General features: G+C 38.8%; 1 protein-coding gene across 3 annotated transcripts in view; it reads left to right on the top strand.

Moving 5' to 3' along the window:
* The window catches only part of ASAP2 (ArfGAP with SH3 domain, ankyrin repeat and PH domain 2), a 168,186-nt gene that overhangs the window by 128,882 nt on the left and 17,544 nt on the right, over positions 1-21,760 (top strand). For 2 of the 3 annotated variants that reach the window (XM_073336056.2, XM_073336058.1), the window contains 6 exons: positions 1,028-1,113; positions 1,316-1,431; positions 4,436-4,503; positions 5,054-5,167; positions 16,724-16,979; positions 20,678-20,839. In XM_073336056.2, the coding sequence (XP_073192157.1) occupies positions 1,028-1,113; positions 1,316-1,431; positions 4,436-4,503; positions 5,054-5,167; positions 16,724-16,979; positions 20,678-20,839 (802 nt within the window). The remainder of the gene's footprint in view (positions 1-1,027; positions 1,114-1,315; positions 1,432-4,435; positions 4,504-5,053; positions 5,168-16,723; positions 16,980-20,677; positions 20,840-21,760) is intronic. The other variant, XM_073336057.2, reaches the window with a different exon arrangement.

The raw sequence follows: 21,760 nt of genomic DNA, 5'->3' as shown, positions 1-21,760 counted from the left end.
TTAAAACTACAGCTGGATTTTCCCACGGCAGGTTGGCACTCCTGTATGTACATTAACTCTTTTAGGTTTATGGAGTTGGCAGCTTGGTGTAGTGTAACTAAGCCTGGTTATAGAGTTAAAAGAAACACATACACAGTGGTATGAAGGCCAGAAGTAGTAAATGCTGTCTTTTGCCATTTTCACTTGATTTTAGATTCTTTTAATAGATTTAATTTGAATGCCAGAATGTACCATTAGATCATCTAGTCTGACCCTCTGTATATCACAGAGCATTAAATTTCACTCCAATAACTCTTTTTATTAAGCTCAGTAAGTTTAGTTGGACTAAAGCATTTCAGTCTTCAGGAGACTAAACTGTTATGTGTCATTGCCAGAGAACAGGAGAGACCAAGATGCTACTAATGCCCAAGGTTTCTGCAATGGCAGAGAATTGATTAGATGGGGTATGCCCAGATGATCCTAGCAAGTGATCCAGGCTGCCTAGGAAGGCAAAAAACCTCCCAACGTCCCTGTCAATGTGACCTTTGGGAAAATTCCTTCCTGGCCCAAAATTTGGCAGTCAGTTTAACACTGAGCATGTGAGCAAGATGCATCAGCCAGACATGTAAGAAAAAGGATTCTTTGTACTACTTTGGACTGCTTGTAAAGTTTGCTGTAGAAAAAAGCACTCGTAAGCAAGACCAGGAATTAGAGACAATGGTTCAGATTTCCAACTCACTGATCCAGGCATAAACCAAGACTAATTCTGTTGATGCTTATGGAGTTACATCAGTGTAAAACTGGTGTGAAAGGAGAATTGAGCCCAATATTTTCTGAGATATTCTAAACTGTAAAGGTCCGGAGAAGAGTATTACGTTCAGACTTGTAGGGAAAATGTGATTTTTTTTTTCTTTATGAGGCAGGCAGAAATCATATTCAGGAGTTGCACTGTTACTGTGTAAAATGTGTACAGTGTAAAATGTGAGACATTTTCTCTAAATATTCTTAGCAGATAGTCAAAAGAAACATTTGTTTTTTTAAATTTAAGGAGCAAGACGAAACAGCACTTCACCTTGCAGTTAGATCAGTTGATCGAACTTCCCTTCACATAGTTGACTTTTTAGTGCAGAATAGGTAAGTGTATAATTAATTATTAAAATGCAACTGTTTGAGCTCTATGAAATAGTACTCCACATGGAGTTACAGTGGGGGTGAATTTGATGCAAAAACTTTAATTCTGTCTTTTGAAAATCTAGTTCCCCAAGTGTTTGTGGGAGGAGAACTTTATTAGCATGTGGCTAGGAAATTAATTTGAACCAACTTTTTCCCCCAACAGTGGCAACCTTGACAAGCAAACATATAAGGGTAGCACAGCTTTGCATTACTGCTGTTGGACTGACAATGTTGAGTGCCTCAAACTGCTGCTGAGAGGGAAGGCTTCTATTGAAATAGGTAAAAGGATAATGTGTACTTCATTTTAATATTTGCTACCGTTGAAAATGGTGTCTGAGAAAAGTGTAGCAATGATAAACGAAGATTAGTAATGTGTATGCATTTCCCCCTTCCGTTGTGTAACGTGTTCCACTGTATAATATCTCAATTTTTTAAGAAATGTTTAAAATATTGATTTTTTTTTTAATTCAAGTTTAAACAAAGCAGGGTGAATTGATTAAAATTAGCAATTTAAATCATCAAGTGGAAATACTTGAGGTAGAGCATCGATTTTAATCAATTTTCCCATTTCTATTTCCATTATTATCTAAAGAAAGATGCATTCTGACTGGCTGATAAAACCGTTAAAACGTGTTGTTTTGCAACTAAATAGAGCCTTTACTCTAATTTTGGTACACCTTTTTGCTACCTAGGATGGTACACTATAACTATATATATTTATTTAAGCAATTGTACAGCTATAACATTTTGAGGTTCAACCCAGACCAGTGAGAGGTTGTGTTGCCACCTGCCCTGTAACCCTGGGTGCCTAAAATGCTCTGCTGCGGCTCACAGCCCAGACACCAGCATCCAGTCGACAAGCATGTAGTTCTCTAAGTGTCTGTGTCCTGAGCAGCCTTGATTCAGTGGTCTAATCCCAGCAGCCTTTCTAAAACACACCAGCTCCACCCTGGTCTCCACCAGCCTTGGTAGTAATACTTGCAGGGTGACCACAACGCACGCCAGTCCCAAATTTCCCCAAAACCATCTGTCATGAAGTATCCAGCCCTCTCCTGGAACACTGAGGGAAGTAATAAGGTTTGTTGCGCCTTTAAAGAGACAAAAGTACAGCGTATTACTTTAACTTCAACAATCCTTTTTATTCAAACACAGCACTGAATTGGATTATAGTAAAAATAAAACAAGAGTATTAATAAAAGGACAATAAATTAAGAGATGCCGAGTAGAAAGGATTGAACAGATTACAAACAAACCAAAATAAAAATACATTTTCTAATGGCTAAAACCTAACTTAACACAATATAGATTTTGCCCAATGTAGTTTTCTCACCATTCTTTGTCTAGCATGGCTGACCAGACCCAGTGGCCAGGCCTCAATTCAGAGCACAAAATGCTTGGTTCCTTTGTCTTCTTAGGTGTAGGATAAAGATGGAGTCTCTCTCTCTCTCTCTCTCTCTCTCTCCCCCTTATATTCCCAAAGGAATTTTCTTTGTCTTACAAGTCAGGAAGGCCTCCTGGGAATTTAGTCTCCTGTGTCTTTCTGAGGTGCAGGAGCCATGTTAATTCTCTGTCTGTTGAGTTCACTCTCAGGATAACCTCGCTGGTTTAGCGTGATAGTTTTATTTACTTTTTATGTAAATGCACCTTCCTTGTCTCTGCCTGCTGACCAGGCTGGCCAGCCAAACAAATACACATTCCATTGTCTAGGGCAGACTGGGCTTATGCACTGATTGTCAGACACATTATCCATAACTCTTTGAACATACCCCATACATACATCATGCAGGAATATTAATGATGAGTGAATTATTAGTTTTCCAACGATGTCTTACATGCTACCTTTTAGTATGTGTTAAGTGTAGTGAGTATGTCAGGCCTGACAAGAGCTGTTGACAGAGTAGTGAACCATCACTGGGCCTCTGTGTCATAATAGCTTAATATTTCAGATTCTTATTAAATGTACATTTTTAGTATGTTAGAAAATGGTGAATGAAATATCGCTTATTTACTAGATGAACTTTTTGCTCATGATGTGTGTCAAGCTGCATTTGGATGGTAACTGGAATTTAATTAAACACACAAAAAAGCATATAAAATATATTTGTATTAAAACAACCTTAAATGTTTTGTATACATAAACTTCTTGTATCAAACCACATTTCACATTTATAACTAAATTATAATAAATTTAGGCCTTAACATATTTTGTATTAAATGCAGATTTCATTTTAAACAAGTTTACTGTACATTTATTATAATTTAAATACCAGAACTAAAAAATCCAATTTGAATTTAAAAATCCAATTTTTAATTTAAAAAAATTTATCCTCCCTGAAACAAAGGGCATAAACTAGTGTTTTTAAACTATTTTTGAAACCACACTATATAGCTAAAAATCTCTTTGTTTAATTGGCCTGTAAGCAGGCTACATAGTAGGGTTTTCTGGGAGCTGTAATAACTTACTATATGAAGCACAGTAAGTTATCACAATGAGCAGCAGCAAGCTAAATGCTGCGATGGTGAACTTAACATGAGGGAAGAAGATCAGCTTTAGAATAACTTAGTTTGGCTCACTTACTCAACTTAGTTCGGTTCATTTCTTGTGAAAAAATCTAATATCGTTCTGGGATCAATTAACAGGAGCATCATACGTAAGATATAGGAGCTTATTTTCCTACTCTGCTTGGCACGAGTGAGGCTGCAGCTGGAGTACTGTGTCCAGTTCTGGGTGCCACACTTTAAGAAAGATGTGGACAAACTAGAGCGAGTTCAGAGGAGAGCAATAAAAGGTTTAGAAAACCTGACCTATGAGGAAAGGTTAAAAACACTGGGAAATGGTTAGCCTTGAGGAAAGAAGACTCAGGGGGAGACCTCATAATACTGTTCAAATATGTTAAGGGCAATTATGGAGAGGACAGAGATCAATTGCTGTCCATTTCATTGAAGGTAGGATAAGCCGTAATGGTCTTACTCTGCATCAAGGAAGATTTAGGTTAGATACTACGAAAATCTTTCTAATGATAAAGATTGTTAAATACATTACTGGAATAGGCTTCCAGGGAGGTTGTGGAGTCCCCATCACTGGAAGTTTTTAAGACTAGGTTAGACAAACCATCTGCCAGAGATATTCTAGGTATACTTGGTCCTGCCTCGAGGTCCCTTCCAGCCCTACGTTTCTATGATTCTGTGATCACATAACTATAGGTTTACCTCATGTTTAATAATGTGCTCATGTCACCTATTACACATAGCAGTGTGACTTTCTCTTCTCACTGAATTGTAGCCAATGAAGCTGGAGAGACGCCGCTTGATATAGCTAAACGTTTAAAACATACACACTGTGAAGAATTGGTAAGTTTTGCATCTTCCATTATGATTTTGTTTTTATAAATAGAATTATTTCTGAACATTTAGTAGTTCATAGTGGGTATTCAGTGAGTATTTGCAGCACAGAAATACCATCAGCATCTGTTCAGTGTCCTGTAAGAAATGAATTGATGAAATCAATCCAGTATCTCCTTGACTGGTGTCCACCTATCAAAAACTGCCATAATAGTTAACTTCTTTGTTTGGCAGTCTCAACCGAGAAGCCAGTAATTGAAGCAAATAAGACCTGAGTTACCCTCTCACTCCAACACATGATTAAGGAGCATTGTTGGGTAGTGCAAGGCCAAGCTGCATCTGGTTTATTTGCTCTGTGGATAAACAGAAGATTTTAGTCTTCAGACTTGCCTGTCCAATAACTTTCTGAAGCACTAAACTCTCTGTTTTAAAAGACATAATTTGCACTTTAAAAGAAAAAAAAATACTGATTTTTACGTCTGTTCAAGGAAGTTATATTTTAACTGTTCATTACTACTGCACATGGCACTGTTATTAACAGACTACTGTGTTTCCTTAGCTTACTCAAGCATTATCTGGAAGATTTAATTCTCATGTTCATGTAGAATATGAATGGCGGTTACTCCATGAAGATCTGGATGAAAGTGATGATGATGTGGATGAAAAGCTGCAGGTTTGTGCCTGATACTATACATTTAACTTTACAAACGTATCTTTTAAAAATATTTGTATGCTTTAGATAAAATGTTACAGTGTTTCTGTAGGTAAGGGTGCAGAATAATGCAAATGAAATTTCTTAATGAAAATCAGTGGTTTTGTTTCTAGATAATTTCCTGAATTATAGTTTGTCTGCCTTTTCCTGTTGGTTTTAATTACAAAACAGTTTAGTCTGTCATGATCAGATGGTGCCTTTGTGATGTAAAGGAGGGAAATTGAGGCATGTGGTGACTCCTCCTCTTCCCAAAGCTGGCATTTTAGTGATAGTCAGCTAGTGCAGAATACAATACAATTTGTTTCAGTAAATCAAGAGTTTTTGTATTTATGTGACGCATAGCAGAAGCCAACATCAAAGATAGGAAAGGTGCTTTCAAAAGATAGTGATTCATTATAGAATCTTCACATATGTGTGAAATGTCTGAGGTCAGTGGCTCTGGTCTTGCAAAGAGTTACGCATGGGCTTCACTTCAGTGTGATTAATCCTGTGCATTAAGTTAAGCATGTCCATTGGTTTTTGCAGGATTGGGGCCTTAGCTCTGAATCCTCTCCATAAAATGCATATTTTCCTTTCCATATTCTGAGCTGGTGTTATTGATGGTTTTAGGGTAAAATTTTCAGAAGTATCTGAGTGACTAAGGGAAGTGACTAAGTCTCATTTCAAAATGGAACTTGGGGCCAAAATGTTAAGGGTATTTAGATGCTAAAAAATGCAGATTGTTGCCTAATGAGATTTTTCAAAACAAGTCCAAACATCCATTGGTTTCAGAAGCACCTAGGTGCCTAGCATCCATTGATTTCAATGGGAGTTAAGCACCCATGTGCTTTTGAAAATTCCTCTAAGTTCTGATCTGCAGCTTTAGATGCCTAAATGCCTTTTCAAATCTGACCCTTAGGAGTTATTGGGACTGAAGCTCCTAAAGTATCTGTCACATTAGAAAATGAGACTTAGGCTCTCAAGCCACTTAGAGTAACATTTTCAAAAGTGCCATAGTCACTTATATGGATGGTCCAGATGGCAGCGTGTGAGCTGGATTCAGCCTTGTGGGATTATTCAGTCTAGCCCCCAAAATGTGTCTGGCAGCCCCCAGCAGCAGCTGCCTAGAATGTGTGACAGATGTAGAGCATTGCAGTGAAATGTTGCATATGCCTGAGACCTGCTCTACAAAATGGTGTCCTTTGCACGTCACAGCCCATAAGTGTGAGGTCATGCTGCATGGAGGATGCCATTTTGTAGAGTGGGTCTCAGGCATGTGCAAGCATGTCACTGCAAGAGAGGGAATGTAGCAGGCCATTGAAGGTCAGTGCCATCTCTTGCAATCAGTGTGGGGTGCAGTAGTCTTTATGAACCAGAACAACCATAACCAGCCCTGCACTCTGCTCTTCCTCCAATCCCCACACTTAAAGCCCTGGGTCCTGTGTATCTGACAGCACTCAGTGGTGGACTGCTTGGTTTTTCTCTCTACTGCAGCTGCCATATTCTTGAGTTTCTTCCTTCCCAATGGACACAAATGAAACAGCTGAATGAGCTACATAACAGACTGATCCTGATGTGCCCTGAGTAATTCCCAGCTCTCTCATTGAGCATAAGTTTGTCCAGCCTGAGAGGTCATGTGCAAGGTGAAATGGGAGAGAGAATAGGAAGGGGAGGGAGGGTGTGTGTGTGTGTGTGTAACCTTGAAAGGACAGACAGGGCCTTCTCTGCCAAGGGCTGGTGATGCTAGGATGCTCTCACAGGCTACGTGGAGTTTTTGCTCCTGCCTGAGCTATGGCTAGATTCAGGTGCCCACAGCCATAGAACACCCTGACACACATCTTGAGTCAGGAGTGGGAGGGGTGTGCAAACCATTTGAAAGAGCTCTGGTGGCACCCTGGCTTGATGTGATTTTTCTGGGATGTGGCAAAGACAAAGGACCATTTCTCCTTGGTCAACAACCAAAACATATCTGCGTACTGTGTTTGTTGCAGTATGTGGTCCATGAATTTTAAACACAGCACATTAAAAAGTGGTGCAACAGTAATCCCAGTGCAAAGGAACAAGTAAATGCAATTGCTGCAATTAAGAAAAGAGGAGTTGATGCAGAGAATAAAGCATTTCACACCAAGTGGATGAAACAACATGATGACTTGTTCGTTGAAAGTAATGGATAACCACAGTGCCTTGTGTACTTGCTAGTGATAGTTGTGTGGAAGGAGTATATCAGCCAACATCACAGCATGCTGTACAAAGCCAAATATGAGAGGTACCCTGAAGAGTCATGTATCACTCCTATTAAGGCCTTGGAGGAAAAAAAAAACTTCAAAGCAGAGACACACATTGATGAAATCTTCAACTGCATGACTTGCAAGTCTGACTACATTTTATGAGGTCTGCCTCGAGCTAGTAAGATGTAAAAAGCCTTTTAGGGATGGTGATGTGGTTAAAAAAGGGTGTGCAATCCAGATGGCTCGTGCATTTGAGGATGGAAAAATAGAAAGGATTTTGTGTGTTGTTGTCTCACCAAACTGTAGCAAGGAGGATAAATGACCTGAACGATAATATGTCCTCAAAACTCAAGACAGTTGCTGCAAAATATACGTACTTAGCTCTAGATGAAGCATTGATGCCAGTGACCTCAGCCCACTATTAATTTTCATCTGAACTATTGATGAGGATTTCTCTGTGCATGAGAAGATACTGGAACTAGTTTGACTCAAGTGTAGTAGAAAGGGGGTGGATATTTACAATGCACTTGCTTCTGCTGTGAGAAAATTGGCAGTTCCCAAGTGTCCTTGTGCATAGTCACAGATGGAGCCAAAGCAGTGACCATCAGTAAAGGTGGATTAGTAGGTTTGCTGAGACAAAATGGAGTTGAATGTCTTACTTACTCTTCACTGCATCATATACCACGAGGCACTTGGTGGAAAATCTGTTAAAATTAGACTTTGTGTTGAAGTTGTGTTCAATGTTTGGAAGCACATACATCTGCAAAAGGGCATTCTCAATAATGAAATGTCAAATCAAAACTCTGCAACAAGCTGGAGAGCGACTTCCTCTGCTGCTGTCTCTGACTTGCAGCAATGAATATTGATGTTGACATTGAGACATTAGTGCAAGAAAAACATTTTCCTCAATGTTTTCGCTAAGAGTGAGCTATTCTCTGACATGTATTTCATTTTATTACTACTTAACACCATTAATGTCTTAATGGCTAAATCTGAAACCTAAATAAATGATCTGATTCTAGAAACTGGAATTATATTTCTGTATGTGGCCCATGCAGTTGCCCCAAAATTAGCATCCAACCCACAACATTGAAAAGAGTGGCCCACCCTCATTTTATTTAAAAAAAAAAATTAATTAAGAACTATTAAAGGTGATCTGCAAAGGATTTTTTAAAAATGGGTTTATGCCCTCTTTTGCTTCTTTATGCTGTATAAAGAAGGCCTGAAAGGCTTTTGGGTTTCAGAGTGGTAGCCATGTTAGTCTGTATCAGCAAAAACAATGAGGAGTCTTTGTGGCACCTTAGAGGCTAACTCATTTATTTGGGCATAAGCTTTCGTGGTCTAGAACCCACTTCATCAGATGCATGGAGTGGAAAATACAGTAGCAGGTATATTTATACAGAGTACATGAAAAGATGGGAGTTACCTTACCAGGTGTGGGGTCAGTCTAACAAGACAATTAAATTAACTGTAGAATATCAGGGGAGGAAAAATCACTTTTGTAGTGGTAATGAGTGTGGCCCATTTCAAACAGTTGACAAGAAGTCATTGAGGGTGGCCTGTAGAATGTGGGGTCAGAGAGTTGTCTAGCAGCCTCTCGTTCATATTCCGACCTATTCATGACAACTACAGCACCTCCTTTGTCATCCTTTTTTATTATGATGTCAGAGGAGTTTCTGAGGCTGTGGATGGCATTGTGTTCTGCACGGCCGAGGTTATGGGGCAAGTGATGCTGCTTTTCCACAATTTCAGCCTGTGACCACATTCTACAGGCCATTACCCTCTGAGCCCACTGAGGATTACCAAAAGAAACTATACCATCTGCTCAAGAAACTCCCTAAAGATGGACAGGAACAAATCTACACTGAACACCTCTAGAGCCCCATCCAGGATTATTCTATCTGCTACCCAAAATCCGTAAACCTGGGAATCCTGGACACCCCATCATCTCAGGCACTGGCACCCTGATAGCAGGATTGTCTGGCTATGTGGACTCCTCCTTAGGCCCTATGCTACCAGCACTTCCAGCTATCTTCGAGACACCACTGATTTCCTAAGGAAACTACAATCCTTTTGATGATCTTTCAGAAAACACCATCCTGGCCACTATGGATGTAGAAGCCCTCTACACCAACATTCCACACAAAGATGGACTACAAGCCGTCAGGAACGGTATCCTCAATAATGTCACAGCAAACCTGGTGGCTGAACTTTGTGACTTTGTCCTCACCCATAACTGTTTCACATTTGGGGACAATGTATACCTTCAAATCAGCGGCACTGCTATGAGTACCCGCATGGCCCCCACAGTATGCCAACATTTTTATGTGTGACTTAGAACAGTGCTTCCTCAGCTCTCATCCCCTAACACCCTTACTCTGCTTGTGCTACATTGATGACATCTTCATCATCTGGACCCATAGGAAGGAGGCCCTTGAGGAATTCCACCAGGATTTCAACAGTTTCCACCCCACCATCAACCTCAGCCTGGACCAGTCCACACAAGAGATCCAGTTCCTAGACACTACAGTGCTTATAAGCGATGGTCACATAAACACCACCCTATACCAGAAACCTACTGACCGCTATATTTACCTGCATGCCTCCAGCTTTCATCCAGACCACATCACACGATCCGTTGTCTACAGCCAAGCTCTAAGATACAACCGCATTTGCTCCAGTCCCTCAGACAGAAACAAATACTTGCAGGATCTCTATTAAGCATTCTTACAACTACAATACCCACCTGGTGAAGTGAAGAAACAGACTGACAGAGCCAGAAGAGTACCCAGAAGTCACCTACTACAGGACAGGCTCAACAAAGAAAGTAACAGAACGCCACTAGCCGTCACCTTCAGCCCCCAACTAAAACCTCTGTAGTGCGTCATCAAGGATCTACAACCTATCCTGAAGGAGAAACCCTTAATCTCACAGATCTTGGGAGACAGGCCAGTCCTCGCTTAAAGTCAGTCACCCAACCTAAAGCAAATACTCATCAGGAACTACACACCACACAACAAAAACACTAACCCAGGAACCAAACCCTGCAACAAACCCTGGCGCCAACTCTGTCCACATATCTATTCAGGGGACACCATCATAGGGCCTATTCACATCAGCCACAGCAGCAGGGGTTTGTTCACCTGCACATCTACCAATGTGATATATGCTATCATGTGCCAGCAGTGCCCATTTGCCATGTGCATTGGCTAAACCGGACAGTCTCTATGCAAAAGAATTAATGGACACAAATCTGATATCATCAGGATTTACAACATTCAAAAACCAATCGGAGAACACTTCAACTTCCCTGGTCACTCAATAACAGACTTAAAAGTGGCAATGCTTCAACAAAAAAACTTCAGAAACAGACTACAATGTGAAACTACAGAACTGGAATTAATTTGCAAACTTGACACCATCAAATTAAGCCTGAATAAAGACTGGGAGTGGATGAGTCATTTCAAAACCTAATTTTACCATACTAGTTTCCCCCTACTGTTACTGACACCTTCTTGTCAACTGTTTGAAATGGACCACCGTCATTACCACTACAAAAGTGATTTTTCCTCCCTTGATATTCTACGGTTAATTGAATTGTCTCATTAGACTGACCTCCCACCTGGTAAGGCAATTCCCATCTTTTCATGTACTATGTATAAATAGACCTGCTACTGTATTTTCCACTCCATGCATCTGATGAAGTGGGTTCTAACCCATGAAAGTTTATGCCCAAATAAATGTGTTAGTCTCTAAGGTGCCACAAGGATTCCTCGTTATTTTGTTGAAAAACTTTTGTTAAGTTAGGTAACTTTTTAAATTCTTTTTTCTTTTTTTTTCTTTCTTTCTCCCTGCTATGTTTTACCTTAGAAGTTTCTGACTAGAAATCGTGACTAGAAATTTGGTAGCTAAACTTTCATTAGTTTAGCTCTTCCAGTATCACCATTTCATTAGTTTTCCAGTCATTGTATAGTCTTCCAGCTTAAATAGGACCTATATTTCCAAAGTTAAAAATAAATTAAAAAACAACCCTAAACCAAAACTTTTCACACCACCTTTATACATCATAAAGAAAGGGAAAATGGTATAAGCCTATTGTTTTCCTTTGCTGGTCACCTTTAAGGAATGTCTCGGCAATCAGATTGTTGGATTAGCTGAATAGTTCTTGCCCTGTCATTCTGAAACAAATGTCTCCTTCACTGGAATATCACTTCTGTTGGGAATACTGTCTGTGCAGAATTCTTATTCTTGGGTCTTATCTCCTTGGTGCAGGAGAGATGAAACTTCTCTAGTGCTTGTGATTTTTTTGACCTTTGACAGCAACATTAATGTCATAAAGAATGAACCAGGTCCTTTACTGACTGTTGTGTGCCAGCTCCTGCAAAGTATAAATGCTACTTCCTTCCCTTCAGTTTCTCCTTGACTGTCTTCAGTGATGGAGTCCTTTGCAATAGATTGGGGTTCATAGGCCATTTGCTGCAAGTCTTCATTGGATCCTGATAAGGTTTTGTCCTTATTATGTGGCATTAGGTATAATAGCCATATTGCTGTGTAGAATATCCTTTTCCTGCTATAAACCTTTCTTTCAGCCAGCTCCATTATGGTTGTTAAACACTTTAGATCTTCTTGTCTGTTGTGTCCATCCATTGATTGCTTAATTATTTTGAAGGCTAGAAGTTTGTTATATCAAGTGATTCTAAAGTAACAGAAGGGGGGAGGCTTTCATATTCTAAATGAAGGTGTGAATTAGTACAATTGGCTGTCATTCATGTCATTTTGATAACATTTTTTTTAACCAGTTGGGATGCTGTGCTTTGAATCATGGATATAGGGACAATAGCATATGTGTTCACTAGACTGTGGGTATAAATACCTACTTGGCCTGAATGCAGTTGCTAAATGGCTCATTTTATTTATACCAACAATCTATGCAGCTGTGTGTTTATCTAACCTTATTTTTAAAGGCATATTTATACTCCTGTTGATCTCTGGAATGTTACAACTCAGTCCTGTGCTAAACATATGAACCCATGACTCTGTCTATTACAGTTATTATTAGAGAACAGTAATTACCAATGACTGCTGTTACAACAGGAAAAATAAGTCTGAAATACACATAGCAAACAGATGACTTGCGGCAAAACTCAAAGTGAACTAATTAGGGCACATATTGATAGTGTGCACAGGCTGATCAGCAGTCCCTCCCTCCCTCCTGTCAAACTCACCCATCTCTCTTTAATTCTTCTATGAATTGGACCTACTTCCTCTTTAGTAAGCTGAAGAGAGCTGGCGAGAGGCTTGGACTCCTGTGCCATTCTTGCTTATGGGTAACATTTTCAAAAGTGTGTTAGTTGCATAAGAGCCTAAGTCTCACTGAGTTTCAATGGGACTTAGGCACTTCTGAAAACGGAACTTGCGTTCTAAGTCATTTAGGCACTTTTGAAAATGTTATCCTATATTCTTATGGACCAGAAAGCTTTACTGGTCTAAATCGGAGGATTTGTATTATTGAAGGGAGTTACCCTGCTAGGTACATTCATGGACTATTGGGCGAAGTATTTTTCTTCCTTTTTGAGAGTTTGGTTATTAATGCTGTCGTGGTTATGCTTGTTCATCTTTAATAACTGTAAGATTAAAAGGTAAAGTAAGGTTTTTACATAGGCCTGAGTGATATTTTGCATAAGAATATGGGGAGTAGTTTTTAAAGAGTATTTGTATTCTAGAAAAAAGAAAAGGAGTACTTGTGGCACCTTAGAGACTAACCAATTTATTTGAGCATGAGCATTCGTGAGCTACAGCTCACTTCATCGGTTGCATGCATCCGATGAAGTGAGCTGTAGCTCATGAAAGCTCATGCTCAAATAAATTGGTTAGTCTCTAAGGTGCCACAAGTACTCCTTTTCTTTTTGCGAATACAGGCTAACACGGCTGTTACTCAGAAACCTGTATTCTAGAAGCATTTTTTAACAAAGGAGTTTCTAACTTTTGAGTTTCACCTTTGTTTGAAGTGGAAGAAACCTTGTGCATGTAAACATAAGTAAGGAACTACCCTGCTCCAGTTTGTAAATCTTTAGTCTTTTGTCCGAACGGCTCACAACAATATCTTATAATTATTAGAATAGTGGTTGTCCCAGAGCAGCATAGACATCTGAACATTCCATCATGTCTAGTACAACATTTGATCACATAGGTACAAATATCTGCAAATCAAGAATCTTTTGTGGCCTTTAGCAAGTTCATTAGCATGATGATAAACTTTTATTTAAATTTAAGACTTGATATACACAGCTGTCTTGTATTGTGACAAATAAATTATAACAGCCTGAAATCAACTTCTGTTTTCAGGCAGAATTCTTATGAATTGAAATGAGGTTTTTTAAATAAAAGTTCTGATAGGCAGGGCTTGAAAGATCCACTCAGAGAGAGTACTTAGTTTTCTTGAAGAAGTATCATTAGCTATTATATAAGCTTTCTTTTTAAAAAGGTAATTTTCTGGCTCGTACGATTGGAAAGACAACTTTCCACATGTGGAAAGTCTGTAAACCAGTGCAATACTTTCACTGATTCTGCAGCAGACCAATTAATTGCTTCTACTTAGTCTCCTCATAGCTCTCCCTGAGAGGTAGCAGAATGGAAAGTGTTTACAAACTCTTGTAAATATCACTGTGTCTATGCAGAATCCTGCTCAATTTTACTCTGAAGATGCTGGGTAAAAATGAATAGCAACTGAGGTAAATACTGGACCTGTTCGCTGGTAAGGAGGCCTTGAAAACAAAGGTTAGATGAAGGGTAGTTTCTCCTCTCGAACCCTCACAGCGGGAGACAAAATGTCCCTTTGCTTTTTCTGTAGCCCTTAGGGGCTGGGGAGCATTAAACTTACTGGATAATTACTACATGGGCCTGTGGTGATATTTGGGCCTACAAATTTACTCTAATTGTGAGTTCAACTGTGAAAAGCGAGTATAAGTTTATAAAAGATCACAGTAACCTATAACAACATACGTTGGTGGGAAAAGGTACATATGGGAGACCAAGAGACTGAATTAGTCCAAATTAAAAAGCCAAGATCAAGATCAAGTACTGTGTTATGATCATATTTGGTAAACAAGAAAAGTGTGGAATCAGAAATGAAACTGATGTGTCAGGAATGAGGCCTAATTGATGGACAAAATAATTAAGAGGATTGGGCTATTCCACATATAACTCCCTTTTGGGGTCCTTAAGGAAAGATACTTTAGGAAAAAATTGGCTACTGGAGCAAGCTTCACCATCATGGTTGCCTCCCCTACCATCTCCTTGGATCCCAGACCTGCTTCATCTCAATCCTGAAAGCTGTCCTGACCAGAGAGGGAGGCAGATAACATCACTATCTCCACCAGCTCTGTCTGAATCCCAACCACCACCTGGGATGTGAGACTTTGTCTCTTTTATCCACCCAGCCACCCGACCAATGTGTCCTTTTCCTGTCCTACCTTATTTCTTCTCTTTTCTTTCTGTCTAATAAGTGTCTGACTTTGCTGGCCAAGACTGAATACTTTGCAACACTGCTGTAAGCCTGTGACTAGAAAGAGGCAACTAAAAGCAATGTCCCAAACAGCCAGAAGTTGGTAGAAGTTTGCCAGGTCTTGGAGTTTCTGATAAAACTGTGGGCTCTGCCTGTATCTTTCTAGTAGTGAGGCTGCAAATGAAAGTCAACCCCAGAGAGAGACATTTTCTATCTTTGCTGTTCTTTTCTCTCCCTTCTTATGGGTATTCGTTTTGTTTGGTCTTCTAGGAAACAGGATCAGACTTTAACAACAGTGACAACAGCTCCAGTCCATCTCTACTAACTTCTTCTCTTTTCCCCAAAAGGACAGTTAAGACCATCTTTAATGCTATCCTAATGAGGGTTTTTTCCCTTCTAAATACTCTTACCAGCTAAAGGGAAAGGGAACAAGGGATTTTGTTAAAATGAAAGCCTTATTTAATATGTTATGTTTCAAAATGTTTTACTGTTTTTTCTTTTCCTTCTGTATCTTTAATGAAAGGTTAAAAGGATTTTAATGGTGTGTTTAACATGGTACTAAGTAGGCTGAGGTTTCTATATACCAAACCGTGGATTGTGTTTAAAACTGTTCAGTGTTGGATAGTAACTGGATTATGGTAACACCGTTAGCCCATATATTCTATCTAAATTAATACAACAGGCCTGATATAAAAGATAGGGCAGAGGGAGAGCACACTGGTAGGAATCCCAGCACTCTCCCATATCCCAGCAGCTTATAGAGTTAGGATAGCTTTTCATCTAGGTGTTGCCCCTGGTCGGTGAGGCCCCTCATCTAACATAACAGTCTCTGGCAAGTAGCTATTAGGTGTTGGGTAAAATTTCTAAACCACATGTGAGAGTTGATGGATCTGGGCAAGAGAGAGATTGATGAAATACGTTAGAAAAGACAAGAAGGTATTGAGGGAAGGGGAGAGAGGAAGGGAGAAGGATTTTGGTGGGAGAAGTGGGGAGAAGAAAGGAAAGAGGTTAGAGAGAACAATGTAGGGAAAGAAAGAGAGATGACAAGGGGCTGCAGGGTGAAAGAATGAAAAAAGGGAAAGAAACGTTAGACATGGCACGGTCAGGACATTGGACTGGAACTTCGGAGACTTTTGTTTTTTTACTGGCTCTACAATAACCTGCTGTATGATCTTGGGTAGTCTTTTCTTCCCTCAATGTGTGGGTTTCTCTCCCTATCCTTTCTTTGTCTTGTCTGTTTAGATTGTAAGTGCTTTGGGACAGGAACTGTCTTTTATTATGTATTTGTGCAGTGCTTAGCACAGTGGGGCCCAACTTTCATTTGGGACCTCTCAGTGCTGCAATAGTACAACTCATAGGTGGTGGCGGTGGTGGTGATTATGATGATAATGAATAGACACTAGGGAAAATATAGTGAAAGATGCACCACGATCTATTATAGAAATGAGGGGGAAAAGTTATTGAAGCCAAGAAAGGAAAGAAGGCGCAAGAGAGAAGTAGTAAGCTACATCTAAAAATATAATAAAACAGCAAATTGATTGAGACCATTTGTTACAATTAAATACATATCCAATAAATGGTGCACAACCATTTTTTTTTCTTTTAAAGTATATGAGGGAAATGTGGCTTTAAGGGGAGGTGTGGTCAGGAGTGGTAGTGGCAGCAACATAGGTCTGATACATTTGAAGAGTTAGTAGGCATAGTCCTCTGGCTAGCGAGTGTTGTGTATATATTTCAAGCCTTGCTGAATTTCTTAACCTAACTAATGTAATATCCATGTGTATTTTTGTTTTGGTTTGGTTTTAGCAACCCAGTCCGAATCGGAGAGAGGACAGGCCTGTCAGTTTCTATCAGCTGGGATCAAACCAACTTCAGCCTAATGTAGCATCTTTGGCAAGAGATGCAGCAAATATTGCTAAGGATAAACAAAGAAGTTTTATGCCTAGTATATTACAGAATGAAACCTATGGAGCAATACTTAGTGGCAGTCCACCTCCCATTCAACCTGCAGTACCTGTTACTACAAGTGCACCTCCCCTACCTCCAAGGAATATTGGCAAAGGTACTAACGCTGGAAAATATAGTGTTTTAGAAGAAATGGGATCATAACATTTTTTTTCTTACATTTTGAAGATTTGTTTTACAGTTACTTTGCACAGGTAGGTATTGGAACTATTTACTGATGATTTTTTTTTTTAACTTGAAGTGAATCTGCACAACATATTCTGAATTTGATTTACATTGTATGGGCTAGTGAAGGAAAATATATTCTGAATTCTACTTCAGGTATACAATTTGTGTAAAAATAATAGATGTATAAATAAAATCAATAAAGCTCAAGCTCGTTATAAGAAATGAGTAACAGCCCAGATGATCGACTTCATCAATTGCTTCTTGCTAGAGCTCCAACTTTTAAAACTTTTATTTCCTAAAGATGTCTCAGTCTGATTTGTACTGAACTTCCATTACCATCTAGCTGTTGTGGAAATGCTTCTCTTTAAAAGGGGCCAAAGAGAGTATGAAGAAAGATAGGCAACAATAACATTACAGACACTCTTCTTAAATCTGTGCTAGAAAGTGTGGAAATAAAGAGTGAAATATAAGATACATACACAATTTGGAGAACTAGGAGTTTTATGGGATTGGTAACTGACCAAAACATAACTCCCATTACTCATTATCAGGGATCCTAGAAATCAGTTTGCCATGGGAAAACACAGAATTTGTGTTTTTACATTTTGTGAAAAAATAAAAACATATATTAACTATTAATTAAATTTTACTGATAGTACTAGTGTCACTTATTCAGTGTGCACAACCTCCCATTTTTGTGGCTGATTTTTGAATGTGCTTTAAATTTACATACCTAAACATACTCCAATCAACTGCTTCCGGCATATAGAATTTACACAGTAGCATATGGAGAGGTTCATGTTTTAATGCATCTCAAATTTCACTTCAGCCTCCAGATGTGAGTAATTAAAGTTACGAAAAGATGCCGAAAACTTTAAAAATCACCTCTAAAGACTGTTTTCAGAGGAACAGCCGTGTTAGTCTGTATTCGCAAAAAGAAAAGGAGTACTTGTGGCACCTTAGAGACTAACCAATTTATTTGAGCATGAGCTTTCGTGAGCTACAGCTCACTTCATCAGATGATACATCTGATGAAGTGAGCTGTAGCTCACGAAAGCTCATGCTCAAATAAATTGGTTAGTCTCTAAGGTGCCACAAGTACTCCTTTTCTAAAGACTGTGTCACTGAGTTTCGCAAGGACAAATTTCACATTGATGGTAATGTGCTATTCTGTACTGTATGCAGCAAGGCTATAGATTACATTTGGAGGCAAACAGTTGAAGAACACATAGAAAACGCTAAACATAAACTGACTGAAAAGAAACAAAAACATGAGACTGAGACAGCAGGGCCATCGATAACAGTAAAGAAACAATGCAATGTGACTGGATCATTCCAGCATTCTTGTGCATTAAAAAACACACACAATTTTCTGAAAATCTAGAATATAGACATAGAAGTATTTAGAATATGTAAGCAATACAAATTGCAATTCTATTTATTTATTTTAGTGTAATAATTGATGGCACTGGAGGCTTCGAACTTGCTTAAAAGTTGTAAATATATCAATAAAACATTGTGTTTAATGGATACCTATGTATATTGTGGCTAGGGAAATTGAAGTTCAGCATTTCATTTTAATTGTGGGAAAAGTGGATTTTTATGGGTTTTTTTATTGGAGAAATGTTGTTTTTTTTAAATCACAGAAAACTAGGATCTCTGCTAATTATCCTCTGTTCAAAGGCCTATATGAAATCAGTAGGTCTCACTTCTGTTCATAAGGGCCAAATGCTCACAAAACAAAATGCTCACTTCCATTACAATCAAGACTCTTACCTCTAGATATAATCCCTCCAGGCCAAGCAGGTGGAAAAGCATGGAGAAACTTGCACAGCCAGTCCTTATACTGTGATAGTTTCCTGGATAAGGATTTCAGTCTCTAATGCCTTCAGCAGTCTGGCATCTTTTCTGCATGCCAAAAGTATTTAAAACTATAGTAATGCAAGAAAGTATTATTCATATACATACAGTCTTTTATACTAAAATATCTCAGACTTTGTGTATGCATGACTTTCTTACCTGCCCTGTAACATAGTCCACACACCTTGTGTAGAGTGAATACTCGTCTTCAGGTATGACTTTTTATTGACTATTGAATGAACAATAAGACAGCATAAAGTACAGCATTGCACAACTGACCAGATATGTGAATGGTTTTTTCATCCTCCTTGGAAGCATCACGTCATGGCTGAAGTTAGGATATAGGACTTGATGCACCATTTCTGTTTTCGGATGGCAAATCACAAGTCTACAATATGATGAGCTAGCTCACGTGATATGGGTGCAAGCATAAAAAGTGCATAAAGTATTATTTTTGGGTGGAAATTAAGTGAGAATACAAAATGGTTAGCGTGATTTCATATGTTTTTTTTTAAAAAGGCTGTGAAGACATTTTGGGAAGGCGGAACCCAGCTGAGGATATTATTCTACTCCTTGACTGAATAACTAAAATGGTGGTTTTGCCCTTTGACTAAATTTTACTCCTGAGCAAATGTACTATTTCACCCATTGCCCTCTCATTAAATGGCAGACTTCCAAAACACACATTTATCGTTGTTCTCCCACCCGCCCCTTACAACTTGGCACCCATACAGTGCAGCTCATGCCAGGAAAATATGCCTCCTGGCTTAAAAAGATTTATTTGTTGGTATATTTTACTCTAGCAGTTTGTTTCATTAGCCTCTTTCATTTTCCCAAGTGAACATTATGATGATATCACTGATCTTACTCCTGTTAGCTGCCTTTATTATTATTATCCTCTTAATTTTAGAACGCTCTTTAAATCTTCTGATCCCTTTGTATCTTCTCTCCATGCAAATTAATGCTTATTTCTATTTCACATTAACTGTGTGTTTCATCCGATGAAGTGAGCTGTAGCTCACGAAAGCTTATGCTCTAATAAATTTGTTAGTCTCTAAGGTGCCACAAGTACGCCTTTTCTTTTTGTGTTTTTCATCTTTCCTTAATATGGTGATCATGCTCTCTGCGTAGGCATATAATTATATGGTACTAGCAAAATGTTTGCTGTAAAGGATTGCTTACAGTGTGCTCTGGTGAAACAGGGAGACTGCATTTTAGCCTTATAATGGAGTAAATTAGGAACCACTTATAAATACAAAAGCAATGCCATGTAAGTGCTACAGCTGTTGGTCTAAGTTTGGATGAAGCCCTGAAATGCAGTTTTGTGGAAGTTCCAGGTCAGAACTGACATTACCTGTTGAGTCAGCATGTTCACAGACCCTTACATGTTTGTTATGTCCCTTTCTTGTAGTGTCTGGAGGCAGCAGTCAGGGGTTAGTGATTTTTCATAGGACTCACCTTTTAATTTCTTGTTGCGAAGTTTTTGCCTTTGCCAAGGCTTAACCAGCCTCAAATTCATAAGCTGTGAAATGGATTATAAACCTGACACATTTTGAAATGTTGACCTGAGACAAGCACTTATGGAGCTGATATGTTAAGAATACATGATTTATTCTCTTGTACTCTTACAAGATGATGGTGGTTTCTTTCAATTTATACAGTATACAGGCACACCATTTAAAATATAACACAGGTGTGACTGTTAGCACTTTTTCCACACATATAGTCAGCAAATAATTTTTATACAGTATTTTCCTGTTTTTTTAGTTCAGCCTTCAGTTCTTGGGAGTGGTGTTCAGACAACTTCTTCATTTAATACAATGTGGAAAACAAATTCATTAGGAGTGGAAAATATAAGCAGACAGAGATCTTCATCAGATCCACCAGCTATTCATCCCCCTGTGCCGCCATTGCGTGTAACATCTACAAGTATGTTTTCACTTTCCCCTGTTTTTCTCTTCTGCTACATCTAATCATGGTTGGTCTTATTTTTCCATTTTCACAACTCATGCTTCCTCTTTTGACAATTGTAGTTTTGGCCTGTTGTCCCCCCTCCAGCGATTCGTATGAATAGTCTCCTCCAATAGATCAGTGGGGATTGGTTGCTGTAGTGTGGTTTACCAGGGAATTCCTTCTATTATCGGTGTCTAAGAGATTTCTCAATTTTTTTATGTAGGGTTTTAATTTTATTTCTCTTTAATATTAATGAGTTGTATAACATAAGTGTTACACAAAGGCAGTACCTATAGTGTGTTACCTGCATGATGTTCTTAATTTTTGCTAGCTTTAGGAATACAAATGACAACTGGAAAACTTAGGTCTGAGGGTGTAATACTCTGCCATGCTGTGATTGAACTGACCTGAAGAGAAAAATGCAGTGTTGTAGATGTGTCAGCCCCTGTATATTAGAGAGACAGGGTGGATAAGGTAATATCTTTTATTGGATCAGCTTCTGTTGGTGAGAGAGACAAACTTTCAAGCTTAGCCAGAGCTGAAGAAGAGCTTGTCTCTCTCACCAACAGAAGCTGGTCCAAAGATATTACCTCACCCATCTTGTCTCTCTGACGAGGAAGATTTTTAATTACCTACCTAATTCTAAACATTTCTTCTAAAGTCATGTTATGATTAATGTCCAGTCAAGGAGAAATTCCTCTTTATAGAACTTCTCACAAAATATTACTCAACAAAATTCCATAAAACATTAATTCTAAAGCTCTGATTCAGCAAAGCATTTAAGCATATGTTTAAATCCATCACTAGCTAGCAAAGCACATTTAAGACTCAGTGACTTCAGTGAGGCTTAAGCACATCCTTTGCATGTGCTTAATTGGTTAGCTGAATTGGGGCCTA

Source organism: Lepidochelys kempii, chromosome 3 (genome assembly GCF_965140285.1).
Source record: "Lepidochelys kempii isolate rLepKem1 chromosome 3, rLepKem1.hap1, whole genome shotgun sequence".
Classification (NCBI taxonomy): Eukaryota; Metazoa; Chordata; order Testudines; family Cheloniidae; genus Lepidochelys; species Lepidochelys kempii.
The sequence above is the reverse complement of the archived record's forward strand: the minus strand, read 5'-3'. Positions and strand labels throughout refer to the sequence as shown.